The sequence below is a fragment of the Diospyros lotus genome, chromosome 3 (assembly GCF_014633365.1).
Source record: "Diospyros lotus cultivar Yz01 chromosome 3, ASM1463336v1, whole genome shotgun sequence".
Taxonomy (NCBI): domain Eukaryota; kingdom Viridiplantae; phylum Streptophyta; class Magnoliopsida; order Ericales; family Ebenaceae; genus Diospyros; species Diospyros lotus.
In genome coordinates, this window is record NC_068340.1 from 13333638 (window position 1) to 13355770 (window position 22133).

Sequence of the window (22133 nt, forward strand, 5' to 3'; positions counted from 1 at the left end):
CCTTTATCGGTCACTTGTGCTAGTAGAGATCGAGTAAAGGTGATGAGAAAATGTCTATAATTTTTATGAGATTAGTGATAATTTTAATTGAAATTAGCTTAAATGTTTATTATTTGGTCTTTTTGAAAAAATTTAGAAACTAATTTGACGAAAAATATATAATCTGTTTATTTAACAATACTAGTAACAAAAGGGTGTTGTGCTTAATATTAAAAAAAATTCAAAAATTGATTAGCTGGATTTTTTATTTAACTTGTTCAAGTCAAATGGTCAAGATTCATAAGGTATATGGTTAATTTACCCCAAGAGAAAACATACACTGAAAAGACAGGGTAAGATGGCTATTTTATTTTTTTCTTTTTACATTAAAGGGATTCTTTGTAATTCTTAAAAATAAAAGAACAATCCTTGTAATTAGACCGTACTCAAGGTAGGTAGTGTAATTTGTCTCAAATTGTAAGAACTATCAACGAAAGAGAAGAAGCAAAATAAAAGACATAAGGGGGCATTCCGAGAATTGAACTCGGGACCTCTTGCACCCTAAGCGAGAATCATACCACTAGACCAAATGCCCTTCGGCTATTTCTTACTATATAATAGTTTCTATCTTAATCTTTCATTCAGTTACCTTATAAACCCTCGGTTTTCCGTCTTCATCTTCACAATCCCGCCTCCTCGTCGCCTGCTGTCATCATCGGATTTCTGAAACTTGAGGAAATGGCTCTACTTCACATGGTTCGATCGCAGGCCTCTCGTCATCTCAAATCCACAAGCTACAGCTCAGGTTTTTCCTCTATACCGACACAAACTTGCGCATGCATTTGGATCTCTTGATCTTTCAAGTTATGCCAAACCTCCCACCTTGCTCTATTCCAACTAAATGGATTATTTCTTTATTCAATTTGAGTATGCTTATGCTTACTTTGCTTGGAATTAGTTGCTCCATGATTTCGTTCAAACCTAGTTCTTTTTGGCTCTGCTGCCTGTATGTTTGACGTGAATGTATCGGAAACTGTTGGTTTACTACAATTGCACTGATCAAGAACATCTAAGTGTTGCAAATGTGATTTTGCATGATTGTTTGGTCTTTTTTTAGCTCTTCAACATTTTGTTTTACTATTTAAGTAAATTTGGATAAATTTAGGGTTTTAGAACATTGCTTCAAATTTCAATCTTTTATTTCAGCGACATGGGTTACTATGATTGGCTTCAGCTGTGCTTCCCCTCCTTGCATTTTGGCCAATTTCAAGCCAAGGATTTTCCGAGTGAGAAATAATTAATAAAAGCAGGCCCTCAATTTTACAGGCAATGTTATTAAATAAATATGTATTCTAGATAGACGAACAGTTGGGGATCATGTCTTTTCCTCATCACTTGTTAGTAATCATGTTTGAACAGATAGTTAGATTTGTCTGAAAACATTTCTCCACTTTCAAGTATTGCTTTGCATGTGTTGCAATGGTATGGTATGTAGTTTTTACAACTGGTCTTATTGTGTTATCACAGTTCTGGAAGTTCTTACTTTATTCTCCAAGAACTTCAAGCCATTTTTCTTTCCTTTAATGAATTGGACTACAAAAATTATATCGTAAGAAATAAGTCTTTCGTCTATGATACTTTATAACTTACAAGGGCATTTGATAAAACTTCAGTTTTAGTTCTTTTATTTATTTGTTTTTTTTTTTGTGTGTTCACGTCTTGTTAGAATAGTGTATATAATGTAGTTTAGCTATTGTACTACATTAGTACTAACTGTACTACACTTGTACTGCATGGCCCATTACTTGTTATTTCTTGTATATAATTGACTCAATAGTATCAATAAGAGAAAATATAAATCATTCACCCATAGGGCTTTTTCCCCTAATTTATCATAGTATCAGAGCCTAAACCCTAGAGTCCCGCTATGTTTCTCTCTCTAGCGGCTTCCATATCCTATCTTCTCTCTCTCTCCCTGCACTTGTCTAGACTTGTTCACCCACTTCCTAGTGTTGTTTGAGAAATCCAACCACACCATTGTGTTAGAAAGTTCCAATTGGCCTGACCTTGGAAGCTCGTTGCAGGAATTGTCGCCACGCACTGCTATGTGCTACCTCTTCTGCTACTGGTGTCGCAACTTCCCACCTTCGATCTCGCTTTTTCGGTGGTTGTTTCAAGACACCAACCACACCACCGGGACTAGCACCTTCCGATCTGCCTAACCCCAGAAGTCCACTGCCAGAAACTGCTGTGCCCCATGTGTCGCCGTGACTGTTCTAGGGAGGTTTCTACACTGTTTTGGGTCCTTTTCGACCTCATTTCACTCAAATTTTGAGAATTGAGAGTTGCCTTCCATCCAAATCATGTATAGCACTGGTTCCTCTATTGATGTGGGCTCCAAATTTGGTATTTTCTCTCAAATTATCACTCCTTCTCCAGTCATTACCTTTGAAAACCTGATTGGTAGTGCCAACTATATGTCTTGGGCTGCATCTATTGAATTATGGCTTTTGGGTCAAGGATGTGAGGATCATTTGACTAAGAAGGTAGATGATATTCCTACAGTTGAACAGGCTACTTGGAGGAAAGTTGACGCTCTCCTTTGCAATTTAGTATGGCAATCTATTGATCCTAAACTTTATGTTATGTATAAAGCTTATAGGACTTGTTGTCAGTTATGGAACAAAGTTAAAACTCTTTACCTAATGATACCCAACGGCTCTATAATATTGTGTTTAACATGGTTCATTGGAAGCAGCATGATCTCGACATGTTTGATTTTATTAGCAGACTTGAATCACTTAAAGAGGAGTTTCATTCCCTCATGCTCATTGGGACTAATGTTGAGGAACAACTACAACAGAGAGACAAGTTCTTTATGGTATTGACATGCATTATACCTGAACTCTCTCTAGTTAGTCCCACCATTCCCTCTCTAGAGGATGTTCTTGCTCGACTACTTCATGTTTCTTCTTCGATCATAGTGCTTGAGGCCCTTCAATAGACTCTTTAGTTTTGGCCTCTCAAATTAGTGTTAGAGGAGAGCAAGAAGGAGGATGAAGTGGTAATTCAAACAGAGGAAACTGCCCCAAATGCAATTATTGTCACTGGTGGGGTCACACTAGATAGAATTGTCATAAATTACATGGCCGACCTTCTCGTGTTACTAATGTGGTTCAAGCCGTTAATCTTGACTCTCAATCTGAAGTATCAGAGGGTTAGTCATCGCCATTTCTTCTCTTGACTGGAGTTGATTATGAGGAATACCTCTAGTATCAAGCCACTAAGTAGTCCACATCCTCTGTTGCTTCAGTAGCTCCTACTGGTAATTCTATTGCTTGCCTTACTCAGTTTTCCTACTTGACTCTTGGGTTTTCGATTCTGGTGCATCTGACCATATCTCTTGTAATCAACATCTTTTCTCACATTTTAATTATTCCACATGTCTTCCTTGTGACATTTTAATCAATGTTTAAAGCAGTTGCCAAGGGTATTGGTTAAGCTCAACCCTTTCTTTAATTAATTATGGATTCTGTTCTTTATGTTTTTGGATGTTCTTATAATCTTGTATCTATTAGTAAATTAATCCGTGCTCTTAATTGTTTTGTTACTTTTGTTGATAATTCTGTTTTTGTGCAAGACTAGGGTACGGGACGGATGATTGGTGTAGGCGTGAGTCACAAGGACTTTACCATCTTTCATGCCTCCATCATCAATTGCCTGCACTTTTATTGAGTCTCTAGCCCTTATCCACAATTGCTTAGGGCATCTTAGCCTTTCCAAACTCCAAAAGATATTTTCAGGCCTTTCTAGTTTGCCTTCTTTAGAGTGTGAGTCGTGTCAGCTTGGTAAATATTGTCATACTTTCTTTTCCAAGCGTCGTCAATAATTGGGTTGCATCCCTCTTTGAATTGGTTCATACCGATGTTTGGGGTCCTAGTCGTGTCATTTTTGTTTTAGGATTTCAATATTTTATAACCTTCATTTATGACTATTCTCCATACACTTGGTTATTTTTAATGAAAAATTGTTTTGAGTTATTCTCTATTTTTCAAGATTTTTGTGCTGAAATTAAGACCCAATTTGTGCTGTGATAATGCCCGTGAATATTTTTCTACTCATTTCACTACATTTATGTCTTCTTAGGGTATTATTCATTAGTCTTCTTGTGCTCACACACCTCAACAAAATGGAGTTATGGAGTGTAAATTGCCATCTCATTGAAATTGTTTGCATTCTTTTGCTCCATAATAATGTCTCTTTTCGCTTTTGGGCTGATACTGTTCTTACTGCTTGTTATTTGATTAATCGTATGTCTTCATATATCTTGCAGCACAAAACTCCACATTCCATTTTTTTCTTGCTTAAACCCCCTATCTTCTTCCCTTTTGTGTCTTTGGTTGTACTTGTTTTATTCATGATCTGATCCCTAGGCGAGACAAACTTTCTGTCAAGTCCATCAAGTGCATCTTCTTTGGTTACGCTTACCTTTAGAAAAGGTATAGGTGTTATTCTCCTGACAGTCAGCATTACTTCATCTCCGTTGATGTTACGTTTTTCGAGTCTTCTCCTTTCTTCCCATCATCTGTGTCTATTTCTAAAACAACTAGTGAGGCATTTTCAGATCCAGGGTGGCACCAAGCAATGGTTGATGAAATGATTGCTTTACATTCTAATGGCACTTGGGAATTTGTTCCCTAACCTCTTGGTAAGTCTATTGTTGGTTGTTGCTGGATTTATAGCGTGAAAATTGGTCTTGATGGACAAATTGATCGCTTTAAAGCTCGTTTAGTTGCAAAAGACTACGCTGAAATTTATGGATGCAGACAACGATGATAGACCTGTAGGGGAGGACCAAGATAAGGAATAGGGAGAACCTCAAAAATGGCATTGCCCTCAATTGTAGAACACAACAGCTGGCATATCTAAGAATGTGAAGCACAGTGTTAGGACCCAATGGTTTACTAGGGCTAAAATAGTAATTAGTTTATTTTACATTTTACGTGTAATTTCCTTTGGTTGTATTTTTCCATTAGTTCGTTATTTTCTGAAGAGTAGCTATATAAAGCTACTCAAATTTGTTGGTAGGCATGTTTTGAATGATAATTGAATTATCTCATTTCCCTCTCATCAATTCTCTCTCAATCTCCCTCTCTCGATCTCCTCTGATTTCTCTAGTCTCTCCCTTTCTCTATTTTGTCCATTATCTCCTCTTTCTGTCCAATTCTCTCCCGATCCTTTCTGTTCTTGATCCTAATTCCCTCATATTCTCCCTAAGTTCCAATCCAAACTCTAGGCTAAACCCTAAGTACATGACACAAAGAATCCCAATGATTGTCACCTGGAGGTAGCAGGAACTAGCTAATTACACCCACAACGAAAGAAATATCTGGCCAAGTGATAGTGAGATAGTTTAGCTTTCCAACAAGTCTTCAGTATCTTCCAAAATCTGCTAAAGGCTCCTTTTGTCCTAGTAAGATTTTAACATTTAGGTCCATGAACGTATCAACAGGTTTGCAATCTAACATTCTAGTTTCTTCAAGAATATCTAAAGCATATTTTCTCTGCGAGATAACAACACCATTATTAGATTGAGCTACCTCAATACCAACAAAATACTAAAGTCTACCCAAATCTTTAATTTGGAAATGATTAAAGATATGCTTATTTAATTACAAAATACCATCCTAATCACTTCCGGTGGTGATGATATCATCTACATACACAACAAAATTGATGCATTTGCCATGTGATGAGTGGCGAAAGAAAACAGAATAGTCTGCCTCATTTTGAATCATGCCAAACTCCCATATAATGGCACTAAATCACCCAAACCAAGCTAATGGAGATTGTTTCAATGCATAAATGGAGCGACAGAGTTGGCGTATCGAACCAGACTCCTCCTGAGCCATAAAGCTTGGCGATTGCTCCATATAGATCTCTTCCTGAAGATCGCTATGAAAAAAAGCAGTTTTGATGTTCAGCTGATAGAGAGGCCAATGACACATAGCAGCCATGGAAAGAAGCAACTGAACATAAGCAATCTTGGCCACATGAGAGAAAGTGTGTCCATAATCCAATTCATAAATTTGAGTGTAGCTTTTTGCAACTAGACGAGCTTTAAGGCAATCAATCTGTTTGTTAGGACTGACTTTCACGATATAAATCTAGCAACAACAAATAGTAGATTTGCTAGGAGGTAAGGGAACCAATTCCCAAGTGCTATTAAAATGTAAAGCAGTTATTTCATCATCAATTGCTTGGCACCACCCTGGATCTAAAAGTGTCTCACTAGTTGTTTAAGGAATAGACACAGAGGATAAAGAAGACACAAATGCATAATAGGGTGAAGACAAATGATGATAACTGAGGAAAGTGTAAATGGGATTAGGATTTCATGTAGAACGATTACCTTTCCTAATGGCATCGGGTTGAGTGTCAATTAGTGGTAGGCCCGTGGTAGGTGAAGATGTTGGAGCAGGAGATGAGCTATCTGGAACATCAATAGTACTTGCAAGAGGGTTAGGATGCAGATAACGATGATAAACTTGTAGTGGAGGACCAAGATAAGGAATAGGGAGAATCTCAGAAATAGCATTGTCGTTAGTAGTAGAAGAGGTGAAGAAGGGAGAAGACTCGAAGAATGTAATAGTGACGGAGATGAAGTAACACTAACTGTCGGGAGAATAACACCTATACCCTTTCTGAAGGCAAGAGTAACCTAAGAAGATGCACTTGATGGACTTGGTGAAAAGTTTTTCTCGCTCGAGGGTTAGATCATGAACGAAACAAGTGCAATCAAAGACATGAAGGGGAAGAAGATATGGGGTTTGAGCAGAAAATAAAATGGAATGTGGAGCTTTATGTTGTAAGATAGATGATGGCATATGATTAATCAAATAACAAATAGTAAGAACTGCATTAGCCCAAAAACAAGAAGGGACATTATTATGGAGTAAAAAGGTATGGGCAGTTTCAATGAGATGACGATTTTTACGCTCTGCAACTCCATTTTGTTAAGGTGTATGAGCAGAAGAAGACTGATGAAAAAAACCCTAAGAAGACATAAACTTAGTGAAATGAGCAGAAAAATATTCACGGGCATTAACACTTTGCAACACACGTATAGAAGCTTGAAATTGGCTCTTGATTTTAGCACAAAAAGCTTGAAAAATAAAGAATAACTCAGAATTATTTTTCATTAAAAATAACTAAGTGCATTAAGATAGTCATCAATGAAGGTTACAAAATATTGAAATCTTAAAATAGAAATGACATGACTAGGACCCCAAATATCGGTATGAACCAATTCAAAGAGGGATGCAGCCTGATTATTGACTTGCTTAGGAAACGAAGTTTGACAATGCTTACCAAGTTGACATGACTCACAGTCTAAAAAAGGCAAACTAGAGAGACTTGAAATCATCTTCTGGAGTTTGGAAAGGTTAGGATGTCCCAAGCGATTGTGGATAAGGGAGACTCAGTAAAAGTGCAGGGAATTAGTGATGGAGGCATGAAAAGATGGTAAAGTCCTTTTGACTTATCCCCTACGACAATCATCCGTCCCATACCCCAATCTTGCATAAGAATAGAATTATCAACAAAAGTAACTTTACAATTAAGAGCATGGGTTAATTTACTAATAGATACAAGGTTAAAAGGACATTTAGAGACAAAGAATAGAATCTAAAGTTAATGAAGGAAGGGGTTGAGCTTAACCAATGCTCTTGGCAACTGCTTTAGAACCATTAACAAGAATGACACAAGGAAGACGTGGAATTATTAAGATGTGAGAAAAGACTTTGATTACCAAAGATATGGTCAGATGCACCAAAATTGAGAACCTAAGGGCCAAGTGAGGAAGGCTGAGTAAGGTAAGCAACAAAATTACTAGTGTGAGCTACTGAAACAACAGAGGATGTCAACTGCTTAGTGACTTGAGGTATTTCTCATAATTAGCTCCAGTCAGGAGAACAAACGGCTATGACTAACCTTTTGATGCTTCAGATCAAGAGTCAAGATTAATGGCTTGAACCACATTAGCAGCATGAGGAGGTCGGCCATGCAATTTATGACAATTCTCTCTGGTGTGACCCCACTGGTGACAATAATTGCATTTGGGGTGGTTTTCTCTGTTTGAATTGCCACTTAGTCCTTTTCCTTGCTCTCCTCCAGCACTAGTTTGATAGGCCAAAACTGAAGAGTCTGTAGAAGGGCTCTCAGGCACTGTGATCAGAGAAGAGACATGAAGCAGTTGAGCAAAAACATCCTCTAGAGAGGGAATGATGGGATCGGCTAGGATCTGATCTTGAATTAGAGAGAGTTCAGGTCTAATGCCTGTCAACCCCATACCATCAAGAACTTGTCTCTTTGTTGCTGTTGTTCCTCAACATTAGTCCCAACGGGCATGCGATAATTAAACTCCTCTTTTAAGTGATTCAAGTTTACCAATAAACTCAAACATGTTGAGATTGTGCTGCTTTAAGTGAACCATGTTGTTGTCAAATTACAACAATTAAATTTATTTGTCTTGGAACAACCACATATAGAACATCTTCTAGAACTACGTGTGGAGTAAGTTTAACACTACCAATAGATTGAACTGAAATCCGAGTATGATCAAGAAGAGTAATATAGGTATTCTGAATAGGCCTCATCTCAACAAAAGAGGAATGGTTAAAGCAGACATGACTTGTGACTCCAGAAGTCCAATATCCATTATCTAGGATAACTAAGTAATGGACTGATAGAAATAGAAAGGTAGGTACCTGACGCTTGATCAGAGGAGGCGGCATTAGGAGATTTTGCACTGTTCTTGGCACTTGTAAAATGGGAGCTCAATATATTCAACAAATGTTGATATTGTAGTGGGTTTAGTGACCGCACAGAACCTTCTACCCCTTAGTTTTGAGGAAGACAAGCACTTAAACTAGACACCTAACTCACAACAACAGATTTTATGTGATTAGAATTAATCTGAGCTTGACTAGGGTTATTGTTCCGCTGTTTAGGTTTATAACTTGGGGGATAACCATGGAGCTTATAATACTTGTTGACCGTCCATCCATTATACCCACGATTAGTGCATATAAGCTTCTCCCTCTTTTGAAATCTACCCTGATTAAGCCTATTTGTATCATGCTTAACAAAGAAAATAATCGCAATAGCAGAATTATGAACATTCCTTTGATTCTCTTCCTGAGTAACTAGGGCAAAAACTTTATTGATTAGTGGTATCGGATCCATTAACAACAACTGGCCCATAACTTGTGCATAGGAGCAGTGTTCGAAAATTCGGCCTAGGTGGCGCGCTTAGGCGCCGCCAAGGCGCTGAGCGGCAACCGGCCGCAACGATTTAGGGCTACTCGATAGCCCTATGCGCCATGGCCGACTAATCGGGCCGCGGCGCCGCCTAGGCGGACCAGGCGGCGCCTAACCGCCTGGGCGGCCGCCTGGGTCACGCACGACCTGGGCCACCTAGGTCGTGCGCGTCTTGGGCCGACCTTTTTTCCCCCTCCCTTTCTCTATTTCCCGATCCCCTTTCCCTTTCTCTCTCTGGTTGTGTTCATTGTGGCTCCTCTCTCTCTCTCGCCTTCGATCTCCTCTTGGTTGTTCGCCGCTGCCATTGATCTCTTCTGTTGGTCTTGCTATCTCGTTGCTGCCGACCTCACCTGTTGCCTGTTGGTCGTTCTCTCTCGTCGCCGATCGCGTCTTGCTGCGGTATGTATCCAACTATCCATCTTCCTCCGCCAACGCAAGCTTGCCTTTCTGCAGCAACTCAGCAACAAGCAGCAACGCAAAGCTGCTCGTTGCTCGCTTGCGTATTGCTTGCTTGCTGCTTCAACGAGCAGCAAGCGGCAGCAACTTGCTGTTTGCTTGCTGCTTGTTGAAGCAACGCGCAGCAGAGCAATGCAAGCAGCAAAGCAACGCAAGCTTGCTGCTTCAACAAGTAGCAAGCAAGCAATACGCAAGCTTGCTGCGTCAGCTTGCTGCTTCAAGCAACAGCTGTTGATTTCATTAAATGAGTTTTAATTAAATTTCAATGTATATTATTCAATACTCAGGGAAAAACAGGAAGTGAAATGAATGATTCGGATAGGACTGCAAGTACGGGAGCATCGTCCGAGGCCTCCTCAATTCTTAAAAGGAAGTCAAATGATGTCGGATGGGAGTATGGAATGTTAATTGATCCGAAGAATATTGATAAAATTAAATGTAAGTTGTGTGATAAAATTATGTCTGGAGGTGTTTATAGAGTAAAAGAACACATTGGCCACATTTCTGGAAATGTTTCTGCATGTCCAAAATCTTCTCCAACTGATCAAGCCAAATGTAAGAATGCTATTGTCGAGGCAAAGAATAAGAGGAAAAATAAGAAGAAGGAGGAAGATTTGATGAGATCAACTGTTAATATCTCTGAAAGAGTGGAAGGGGATGATGAAGATGAATTGCAAGAGTTAGGTAGCAGAAAAACGTCCCGTACTCTTGGCCCTATGGATAAGTTTGCAAGCTCCATCAGCCTTGAAACTTGTTTGAGTGCGAGAATGACCCAAAGGCAACAAACTATTAGTGAAGCACTATTTAAAGAGAGAACACAGTCTGTTCGTGAATATTGTGCTAGATGGGTGTATGAAGCTGGTATACCTTTCAATGCAATTGACAATGATAGCTTCAAATTGTTTGTTGAGGCGGTTGGTCAATTTGGGCCGGGTTTCAAACCTCCCAGTCAATATCAATTGAAGGAACTGCTATTAAAGGGGGAAGTTGACAGAATAAAAGAGTTATTGAAGAAGCATGAAGAAGAGTGGGCGCGAACTGGGTGCTCCATTATGACAGATGCTTGGACAGATAGAAAAAGAAGGAGCATCATGAACCTATGTGTTAATTCTAATGCAGATACTGCTTTCCTTTCTTCTAGAGAGTCTTCAGAATGAAGCACATACAAGTGAACTTATCTTTGAGTATGTGGATAAATGCATTGAGCAAGTTGGGCCACAAAACGTCATCCAAGTAGTAACCGACAATGCTGCCAATAATATGGGAGCGGCAAAATTATTGAAGGTGAAGAGGCCAAATATCTTTTGGATCTCATGTGCTACTCACACCATCAATTTGATGCTTGAAAGTATTGGAAAATTGCCGAAGTATAAGAAAGTCATTGATCAGGCCAAGAGTTTCACAATCTTCATTTATGCACACCATAAGACCTTGTCCTTAATGAGGTCATTTACGAAGAAGAGGGATATAGTAAGACCAGGAGTCACTAGATTCGCTTCTGCTTTCTTGACTTGACAGAGTTTGATGGAGAAAAAAGCCCAACTGAGGGCAATGTTTACCGGCTCTGAATGGGAGGAGTGCAAATGGTCAAAGATTGTTAAAGGGAAAGTAGCCTATGCTACTGTGATGAGCATTGCTTTTTGGAATGGTGTGACTATATGCTTTAAAGTTTTTGCACCTTTGGTGAAGGTGCTTCGAATTGTTGATGCGGATAGAAAGCCTTCTATGGGCTTTTTATGTGGAGAGATTAAGCAAGCAAAGGAAGATATTAAGGAGGCCTTAAATAATCTTGAAAAGAACTATAAGCCTATTATGGAGATTATTGAAGCAAGGGTAAAAGATAGGCTAGATAGTCCACTACATTTTGCAGCTTATCTTTTGAATCCCTACTACTTTTTCAAGGATATGGATATACAACTTGATAATGAAGTGATGGATGGGCTTTTTAACTGTGTGGAGATGTTTTATCATTATGATGGTGAATTGCAAGGCCATGTTATAAATGTTGAGTTGCCAAAGTATACTCGTAAAGATGGAGCTTTTGGAAAATCGTGGGCAACTCAAGGGTGTGCGAAAAATGATGACAATTATAATCCAGGTATAAAATTCCTTTAATCTTTTCTATTGTGTATTAGTGTATAAATTAAATTTGTTTACTTTATACTTGTTTGACCTATGTAGTTACATGGTGGATGACTTATGGAAATCAAACTCCAAACTTGCAACGAATGGCAAGAAAGATTCTCTCGTTAACTACTAGTTCATCCGGTTGTGAAAGAAATTGGAGCACTTTTGAAGGGGTTAGTGTATATATGAATTATATTTATTTACTATCAATTAGTTATCTTTATTCAGTTATCATTTATATTGATATTGCTTTTATTTTATTCATGTAGATACATACGAAGAAAAGAAATAGATTAAACGTGAGTCGATTGAACAATCTAATCTATGTTCAATTTAATGCGAAATTGATGAACAAGTACAAAAGGGAGAAGGAAATGAATGTTGATGTGCTACTTGCTAGTGATGCTAGTAATGCACAAGGATGGATCGTTGATGGAGAAGATGATGAAGAAGTTGAGCCTGGTACGGGCTCACTTGGGAAGTGGTTGGTGAAGCATTGGGAGCAGACGAGATGCTTCAAGCTCGAAGAAGTTCTAGAATGAGAGAGCTTCATGAAGATGATTTTCAATCAGAAGAAGAAGATGAGCAAGAAATCAATGAATTTGATTTTGAGTTCGATGAAGATCGTGTATTAGAAGAATATGGAGAGGAAGAAGACCAATTAGATAGTTAGACTTAGATTCTTCGGATATGGTTTATGTTGTATTATTGCTACTTCTACCTTCTTGAACTTATAACTAATATAATAGTTTATTTTCTGAGTTTTAATTCCATTATTTCACTTGTTTTTTCAATTTTGATTTACTTGAAAATAATATCAAATTACATCAAAAGGTTTTTAGAAAAAAAAAAAAAATCATTTTTCCTAGTCGTTGCCTAGGCCCCGCCTAGGCGCCCTAGGCGCTAGGCCCCAGCCTGGCGCCCGACTAGTGCCTAGCGCGTTTTTGAACACTGCATAGGAGTCATTTAATCCCATCAAAAGGGACATTACGTACTCAGTGTGATAATGACCAGCTAGTGCCTTTGTACCGCCACAAGAACACCTACCATATGAACATGTAGGCCTATAGTTGCTAAGTTCTTTCCAGATGATCTTAAGTTTGGTGAAATATGCCCTTGTGTTAAATTCATCAATTCTTTCCTAAGTTGGAAAATTCGAGGGCCATTACTTTGTTGATATCTCTCCTTAAGGTCAATCCATATATCATGAGCAGAATCAAAAAATATCACACTTGCGAAAATCTCTTTAGAAATAGAATTCAATATCCAAGATATCACGATATTATTGTTTCTGATCTAAGCATTGAGAAGAGGATCATCACTTGATAGCCGAGAAATCGAACCATTAACAAACCCTAGTTTATTCTTTATCCGAGAAGGCAATCAACATCGCACGGCTCCATGAGGCATAGTTGTCTCCCGTCAACAGTTGATTAACGAGCAGCAGCCCCGAGTTATCAGAATGATGCAGAAAGTAAGGGCTTGAGCCGTCATCAATGGCGGAATTGCTCATTGACGAGGAAGACAGATCTGGTGTTATCATCGCCATAGAACAAATATGGATGATTGATTGAAGTAGAAGGAAAGAAATTGATCGCAGTCTTTGAACGAAGAAGAGGGTGAGAAAACGAAATCGCCGGTCACCAGAAAAGGTCGGAACACGATGATGAGAATCGAAGAGAAGAAGGCAAGCCCTAGTGCTCTGATACCATATTGCAATAGGGAGAGAAAAAATAATACCTTGAATATTATTGCAAATGCTGAGAACAGCAGCTTAAATACAAGGAATGCAAAGACCCTGCTTCCTAACTAAACTGTCCTTAATTACATAAATGCCACTACTAATTAACCGACGAGGCAAAATAACAGTAAACAACAACAACAACAACATATTCAGCCTTTGTGGGGTCGGTTGCATAAATTCTAGACTTCCATGTAGCTTCTATAAATTGCAATGTTCCCAAATCCAGATAGATATGCAGCTTCAACCAGAATGCCTAAACCTTTTGGAGGACATGGAGAAGCACCAGTATTATGGAGGGGAGAACCACTTATATTGAACCGAGATGAGGACAGATGAAGCAGGAATAAAAAATAAGAGGGCTTGTAATGGTTTAGGAATTAGGGCTAGATTATGTGGAAATGGAAGAAGAAGATGAAGGAAATAGGGGAAAAAACACAGGAAAGCAGAGAAGCGGACAGGGCAAAGGGATTCATAGAGGAAGATGAGTTGCAACCAAGACTGATTGCAGGGGCAAATCACTGGGGGAAGACTGCACCAGGAGGGTTCCAAAATTCTCTCTACCTAGGGGAAGAGAGAATTTTCTTAATTACTTAAAGAATGCCAATAGTCATTTCCTCTATAGCAAACTCAACTATCTTTTTTCCAACTGCTTGGGTGGGATAGTTTTTCTCAATTTTCTTCACCAAGGAGTACATTTTTGTTATTCCACAATGTGTCAAGCTTTTCTTTATTATCTTAAGCTAAATTTTGGCCTTCTGTGATAGTTAGCCTCCATAAGTATATTCTTGTTTCTCCAACTTTGGCCATTCATTTGTTTACATTGTACACAACCAGACCTTCCACATTCAGTAAATGCTATCCCTGTCGGCTCATGAGTTTATTGGTTTCTAATCCTATATTTCCTTTTCCTTTTTCACATGTCCACCTTAATAGGCTTGCAGATGCTGTCTAATATTATGGCTTAGGGAAAGGAAAGATAGCAGAGGGTGATAACGTGAAGTCATTTTGTATATTTTTTAGATTACCCAACTTCCACGTCTTTGCTTACTTATTCTGGATTATTAAGAGAAAATGGCTAAACAAAGTTACCACAGAACTTTGATGCTTGTGTCCTGTGTCCAAACTGATACCAATTGGATTGTAATTCTTTGGCACCGAACCCAATCCCTTTACCAGTTATCATTGAAGCTTTTAGAAGAACCATTGTCATTCTTCTTCTTCTTCTTCTTTCCCTGTTTTCCCGACTTTTAATTCCATCTTGCTTTGGTACTCCCTTTGTGTATTTGGAGTGCATACACTATTTTGGTTGTTAACAGCTCTTTTTTGTTTTTTTTTTTTTTTCTGCAGGTTATAATTGTCATAGGTTTCAAACATGGTTACAGTCCCCGGCTGTCAAAACCAACCTCACCTCTGCTACACCACTTGCCATTGCACAGAAAAGATGGGCGTCTCAGTCCGCTGCAGCAGAAGATGATGGCAAGATCAGCATAGGACCTCGTGGAGGGGGAGAAGCTGGGGATGATGATAAGGACTCGGGGGTTGTTTACTATGGTCCAATATCAAATACCATAAAGAAAGTGAAACTTCTCTCTCTGTCCACCTGCTGCCTATCTGTTTCTTTAGGCCCCGTCATAACATTCATGACATCTCCAGACATGAATGTGATCCTGAAGGGCGCAGTGGCTTCTTCGGTTATATTTGTAAGTGCTTCTACTACTGCTGCACTTCACTGGTTTGTGAGCCCTTATATTCACAAGCTCAGATGGAAACCTGGTTCAGACAGCTTTGAGGTAGAGATGATGTCGTGGCTGGCAACATATATTCCTAAAACCATAAAGTTCGCCGATATCAGGCCGCCTCAGACGAATAGGCCCTTTGTGACATTTAAAGCTAATGGGAACTTCTATTTTGTCGACAGTGAGCACTGTCATAACAAGGCTTTGTTAGCGAGGCTCAATCCACAGAAATTAAATCAGGGGTCGGCGTTTAAGAATTTATGATGGGAAAATTTTTGACGGGAAAGTGGCTGAACTATATTATGCACCATAGTTTTTCCTTAATTTTGACAATCCTATGTTTATGTTTGTGTTGACAAGATGAACTCAACCCTGTGAGGAAGAGGCTCTCCTGCATGTTATCTTGTTGAGCTTAGTTTCTGCCTTGGCTTTTCAGGTATTTTTTTGTTATATATGCATACTTGTTTCTGTTCTTTCATTTTAGAAATTTGCTAAGCATGACAAATTTTTTTTTATCTTCAAATGCCTCTCTCTCTCTTCCTCTTCTGGGTGGATGGGGAAGTAATTTAAATTGGATTCAAGGAACAAACCCTAAGCACTACAGGTGCTCGTAAGTTTGAGTAGACAGGATCAATCCAAAACAAAGTGATTTGAGTTGGGTGGGGTTTCTTGTGAAGTTGGTTTAGATTTAGGTTTAGAATGATGGGACCCACGATAGAATGATGATGGGTTTGGACCCTTCGGTTATGAAGCTAGCTGAACCCAATGAACTTATGAAAAAGCATGACCAAACTCCCCCCCCCCCCCCCCCCCCCCCCCCCCCGCCCCCACTCTTTTAACGGTAATGATAATCTTTACTATTGTTTGCGTTGTATTCTTTAAGAGCAACGGTTTTTTTTTTTTATGATTTTTTGTTTAAAAAAATGGTGTTTGGTAAAATATAACTTTGCGGCTCACAAACATTAATAATTTACTTTTATAACTATTATTTCTTTTTTCTTTTCATAATTATGTCACTTTTTAAAATAGTTATTTGATATTTTGGTGCTTTTTTGTTTATTTAATAATAAATTTACAATGCAACAATAAAAAAATATTAATCAAACAAGAAACAATAAGTTATAATATAACACAAAACATCAAGAATAACAAACAAACCCTAAGCCAAATTTATCCAGTAAATTGCTGTTAAGAGTTTGATTTTTATGTTTATTCTTTTGCTCTGCAATTATTATGGTACGTTTGGTAGGACATTAATTTTGACTTGTTAGATTTTGTTCACTATTTTGATGACAAAAGTAGAAAATGTTAATTTGGTACGTTTTCATTTTTAAATTTTTTTAAAAACAATAAAAAGGTATTTTCACAATTTTTATTTCGTTTTTTTAAATTTAAAATTCCACCTAAACATTTATTGTGTACGATACAATTAAAAAAAAGAAACCCCTTGAATGTGGGGATGAGGCGCCGACCCTCCATTCTTTAACTAAACCTCATCTTTTGCTCATCTCTATGCGCATGTGGAGTCCCGACATCTATTCTGCTTAGAGATGAGTGAAGAGGTTTATGTCCTTTTAATTTTGCATTATAATTGAGTTTGAGTTGATCGCTCATCTCTGCTTAGAGATATGGTTCAATCACACCATTAACACAATTTGGTCTGATACTCTTATCAAACCATGTCTGTATGTATGTGTTAATATACCAATGAAAACATCTTCTTATTACGTTTCATAATTGCAATTATTAGCAATAGTACGTATCAACACAAATCACATGTATTAAGTAATAATATCCCTCTTATTACTTGTTGGTCCAACCCAATATCTTTTTTTTTTTAACTAAAATCACTCTAAAAACAAGCGACGAGAAAACATCTTTGAATGCACAAGATTGTCTCTTAACAATTGTTTCATGCATGCCTCTAGAAACCAAATGACCCACCACAAAACTAGCAACCATTGGAGACATAAAATTTTGTCGCATCTCTAGGAATCGAATGAGATATGATGATGAGTTTGCATGTCTCTCTAGCAACCAAATGAAACTTGACAAGCATGAAATCTCTCTCACAAAGAGAGAGAGAGAGACAGAGCCATGACATGAAGTGACAAAATAATATCACAAATGCACATGAAGTAATAATTGAATGATAACTTCAGGAATGTAAAACGTCCGGCGTTACCAAATGCCAGGACGTGGGGGGTCGGGTTGGGTTGGGTTGGGTTGACCTTATCTAACGACCTGGACGTAAAAAGCTGGGGAACTCTGAAGCACCTCCACAAACCTCTTCGCCTAGCCATCCTCCTCTTTTCCCCTCTCCATTTTCTCTCCTTCTCCAGGCAACTGCCAGCCAGATTTCTGGTGATTCGATCGTTGGACTGATGATCTGACACCAAAATTACGTGAAATCTATCCCAATCTCACCAACTGCGGTCTTGAATTCCACGTCCAGCAAGCCCCAAACGCCAATGATTGTCCATTGGAGAATTCCCATGGCTAGGTAAGCTGTTTTTGACCAATTTTTTGGTGTTTTACAGCGGTTTTCATGTGATGTATATATATATATTATATATGCATATATGTAAAATTTTGTTAGCTTAGGAGAGGCGATGAATCAAGCTTTCACTCTTTAAAAAAAATTGAAAAACTTAAAAGTTGAAAGCAAAGACAAATTGAAAGATAGCACACATGATATATTTTAGTTCAGCTACGGCTACTCCACTATCTTGCTCCTCACTAAGGATTTAATCAAACCAATTTACTTGAGTAATTTTTAAAACAGGTTCAATTACAAACCTTTATAACTAATGACTTTTAAACATAATCAATCACAATCAATGCCTTTTATTGGGGTAAGATTTAACCTTTATAATATCATAATAGAAATGTGAATAAAGAATGTAAGAAAAGGTATAGGATGGACAAAATTACATACTCTTCTCTTGGGTTTACAAAAACATAGAAGAATAAAAAAAGTAAACTCAATATCTCTTCTCTTTTTGATGGATGTAAACAGCAAGGCACTTCTTTGAAAGCTCTTTGAACTCTTGAGAGTTTTTCCTTCTTTTCAAGTTTTTCAACATTCTTTTCTTCAGACTTTTTAACTCTTTATATAGGGTTTTGTTCTTTAATACATTTGTTGACTTGCCTTTCAAACAGAAAATATTCTTTGTCTTAATTGTCATTTTTTGTCTCTACAACATCTTAAAATTTAGTTAGAACATCAAAATTTATGTACAATTTATCTAAAGATCATTTAATGTTATGAAAAGTAGAGATTGGTTGCATTTAACGCAATGTAATGGCTATAAATTTCAAATTCTACCAAACATTACTCGAGTACAAAATATTATTTAATCAACTAAGTTGTATCTTTTTACTCGAGTACAAATATTTTTGTAATCGACTATTTTTCTGACTTACTCGATTATAAATTGTTTTTACTCAATTAAATTTTCAAAATAGAAAATTTCATAACATACTCCATTGAAAAACTATATTTACTTGCGTACAAATAAACCTTTACTTGATTAACATTTCAAGTACTCGATTACACTAAGGTTCAGAGACTTAATACAATTTTGGAAGTAATATACTCAATTACAAAGAGAGTTTACTCGAGTTCACTTCGATCATTACTTAATTACAAAATCTAAATACTCAATTAATTTTGTATAGTCAGAAACTTTCACTATCTACTCGAGTATAAAGCTTAGTCAAGCACACTTGGCCTTTACTCGAATTCATTATGACTTGTAATCGATTATTTTTTACACAACTTTTTCTTACTTGATTACAAACATAATTTATTCGGTTGAAATAACATGCCTTATTTGATTTGGTTCTAAGGCTTATCTACTAAGAACATTACTCAAGTATATAAGATTTTTATTCGAATAAAGGAATTAAGATAAGAGGATTACTCGATTATATGAGACATTTTACTCGATTATAAGAACTATTTTTTTTACCTAATGAGATATCACTACATTATTTGAGTAACACATATTTGTACTTGATTAAGAAACTCGATTTATTTGATTATTTTCGCTATCATATATTAATTTTAACACACTGTTTTGATCATCATCATTCATACAAATTATCTTATTTTCTCATCAATTCAAAACTCTAACAAATTAACAAATTACTCAACAATATATAAACAAATTGGACTTTATTTAGGAAAAAAATTAAAACCTAAATCAAATGAAATCTAGTGGTTGGATCATGTTAATTTTTGGGTATGTGGGTCACAATATCAAAGTGATTCCAATGGTAAGTTCCAATCATTGGAATTTGCTATAGATGGTGATTGGTGGTGCCCTTCCAAAAATGTGAGTAGTTTTGACAAAAAATTAATTTTCAAATTTATTAAGATCTAAATGTTGGATCACGTTAATTTTTGGGTATGTAGGTCGAAAAGCCAAGGCGATTTTGATGGTTAGTTTCGATCATCGAAATCTACCAATGGCGGTGATCGACGATACCTTTCTAAAAACACGACGATTTTGATAAAAAAATAATTTTTAAATCTAGTAAAATCTAATTGCTCATGTTAATTTTTGGGTTTGTGGGTCACCAAGACAATTTTGATGCTGAATTGCAATCATTGAAATATGCCATGGACAGTGTCCAGTGATGCCTTTCCGAAAGCAAGAACATTTGGAATCTATCAAAAAAATAATTTTTAGATCTGGTAAGATTTAGTCGTGGATCATGTTCATTTTTGAGTATGGGTCACAAGACCAAGACAATTTCAATTCCATGGACAGTGTTAAGTTATGTTTTGATGGTGAAATCTTAGGAAAATTGTAATAATTTTAATAATGTGTTGTTAATCAAGTAAAGCCTAGTTTCAATTGAGTAACACATTACTTACTCAAGTAAACTTTATTATTAATTGAGTATATGTTTTTGGGAAAGTTAGTTTTAACGAACTTTCAAAATATTACTTAAATACTCAATATTGTTAATTGTGCAAGACAAGTTATTGGCTTAATGGCATTTGAGTAAAGAAAGTAATAATTGAGTAATAAGTAATCATACTCGACTAACTTATTTGCTTAATAATACTTGAATACTCTAAGGATGAATCAAGTATATGCTTAACATATTCGAGTATTGAACTAAAAAAAGGTTTAATTGAGAAATCAGAATGCTAATTAACTAACTATGATATTAGTCAAATAACTAGATTCATTAATCGAGTAAGAATTAAGCCTAAAATAACAAGTCTCTGTAATTGTAACATTAATCAACTAAAAAAAGAATAGCAATAAAGTAATTCTTATCTTAGTTGAGTAATTCTATGCCTTAGTGTAATACCCTAAAACGTTGTGAATAATAATCATAATTTTGGTATTTCGGACCCTAGTGAAATTATTAGAATTTTAGTGTTTATCAGTAAATTTAATAGGGTTAGGTATGTATAATTTTATTTATATTGTATAAAGTATATAATTTAATCATAGTAAAAAATACCATAAATTATAAGGTTTAGGTATTAAAATTAGAATTTTCTTTCAATATTTTAAGTGTTATATAAATTCGTATATATGTATATTATATATAAAAAAAAATCAAGAGAAAATCGAAGCAAGCACAATGGCCATGCTCTGGCCGCGCCTGTAACAAGCTATCAGAGGGAGAGGGGCGGCATTAATGTCGCAATGGCTGACGGGATGGTCTTCTAGGACACGTGGGTGCCGTGATGGGACAAGACACGTCAGTTTTGGGCTATAAATAGCCGCGTTCGGGCGACTCATTTTCATCCAACTTTTGCTTCAAAGATTGGGAGATTAGGGCAGTGTTTGAGAGAGTGGTGAGTGGGATTTGGATCCTTGCGTCGTGGGCAAGATTTCTGGAGCATTTGGGGATTGTCAGAGCAGGAGAAAGCGAGAAATCGAGGTTCGCCAGAAAAGCCGCACATTGTCGGAGCTGAGGCTTCAACCAGCAAATTGAGGTACTTCTTGATGTTTTTTTTTTTTTTAAATTCTAAGGTGATATTGAGGTCAAAAGGTCGGGTTTAGGGGGGGGGGGGAGAGAAGGTCGTTTTGAAGCTCGGAGGCTCGGGGGGGTCGCCGGCGGCAAAGCAGTCGTCGGAGAAGATGACCTAGGGGTTCGGGCGCATGGCCGCACGTGCCAGTGCGTGGGGAGGCGGCGCGTTGCCTGCATGCGGGCGCCAAGTGGAAAATAAAAGAAAAGAAAATAAAAAATAAAATAAAATAACAAAAGTTTTGAAAAAATTTTGAAAAATTTCCAGAAAATCTAGAAACTAATTTATGTTTTGTTTTGAGAAAAATTTCCTGGAAAATGCTAAATTAATTATTTATTTAGTGATTTTTTTATTATGGAAATAAAGGAAAAAATAGGAATTTAACCTGAAAAATTACAAGAAAATTCCAGAAGGCTAGAAATGTTATTTTAAGAATATTAGTGAAGAAAAAATTGGGTTAAATGAGGGTTTAGATATTTGTTATGAATATTTGAGGAAATAAGACTTAGAAAATAAGGAGAAATTGTGGAAATTATGAGAATTATGAGAAAATTAGGAAATTGATATTCTGGAATAAATTTAATGTTTTAGGAACCCTTGAGGCCCGAAGATTGGGAAATAGCTCGTTTGACACATTTATCGAAGTCGTCATGCTTATCGAGGTAGCTTAATTGTGAAACGTAAGTGTATTGTTACAAGTTTGGTACGGTTATAAATGTTTATATTTAAACTCCGATCTTCGGGAATGCTTTCATCATATTAACATGCT

The 22133-nt window shown here is 37.0% G+C and overlaps 3 protein-coding genes and 1 non-coding gene across 4 annotated transcripts; 3 read left to right on the top strand and 1 right to left on the bottom strand.

Annotated features, from left to right (window-relative positions):
* Positions 1-502: 502 nt before the first annotated feature.
* On the bottom strand, positions 503-574 carry TRNAP-AGG (transfer RNA proline (anticodon AGG)). Its single transcript has one exon. It is a non-coding gene; the product is annotated as a tRNA-Pro (tRNA).
* Positions 575-625: 51 nt separating this feature from the next.
* LOC127798214 (uncharacterized) lies at positions 626-15850 on the top strand. The gene is made up of 2 exons (XM_052331603.1): positions 626-784; positions 14975-15850. Exons 1-2 carry the CDS (start codon positions 718-720, stop codon positions 15625-15627), a joined length of 720 nt encoding a protein of 239 aa, XP_052187563.1. The 5' UTR covers positions 626-717; the 3' UTR covers positions 15628-15850.
* Positions 10038-12440, top strand: LOC127798211 (uncharacterized). The gene is made up of 3 exons (XM_052331601.1): positions 10038-11854; positions 11938-12056; positions 12153-12440. Exons 1-3 carry the CDS (start codon positions 11281-11283, stop codon positions 12423-12425), a joined length of 966 nt encoding a protein of 321 aa, XP_052187561.1. The 5' UTR covers positions 10038-11280; the 3' UTR covers positions 12426-12440.
* LOC127798212 (uncharacterized) lies at positions 10062-10913 on the top strand. The gene has a single exon (XM_052331602.1). It carries the CDS (start codon positions 10062-10064, stop codon positions 10911-10913), a length of 852 nt encoding a protein of 283 aa, XP_052187562.1.
* Positions 15851-22133: the final 6283 nt, after the last annotated feature.

What these genes read in the sequence shown, in the direction of transcription:
- LOC127798214 (XM_052331603.1), top strand. Translation starts at nt 718, where the DNA reads ATGGCTCTACTTCACATGGTTCGATCGCAGGCCTCTCGTCATCTCAAA. An exon ending in ATCCACAAGCTACAGCTCAG is followed by an intron (nt 785 to 14,974) that starts GTTTTTCCTCTA and finishes TTTTTTCTGCAG; the next exon opens with GTTATAATTGTCATAGGTTT.
- LOC127798212 (XM_052331602.1), top strand. Translation starts at nt 10,062, where the DNA reads ATGAATGATTCGGATAGGACTGCAAGTACGGGAGCATCGTCCGAGGCC.
- LOC127798211 (XM_052331601.1), top strand. Translation starts at nt 11,281, where the DNA reads ATGGAGAAAAAAGCCCAACTGAGGGCAATGTTTACCGGCTCTGAATGG. An exon ending in TGATGACAATTATAATCCAG is followed by an intron (nt 11,855 to 11,937) that starts GTATAAAATTCC and finishes TGACCTATGTAG; the next exon opens with TTACATGGTGGATGACTTAT. An exon ending in ATTGGAGCACTTTTGAAGGG is followed by an intron (nt 12,057 to 12,152) that starts GTTAGTGTATAT and finishes TTATTCATGTAG; the next exon opens with ATACATACGAAGAAAAGAAA.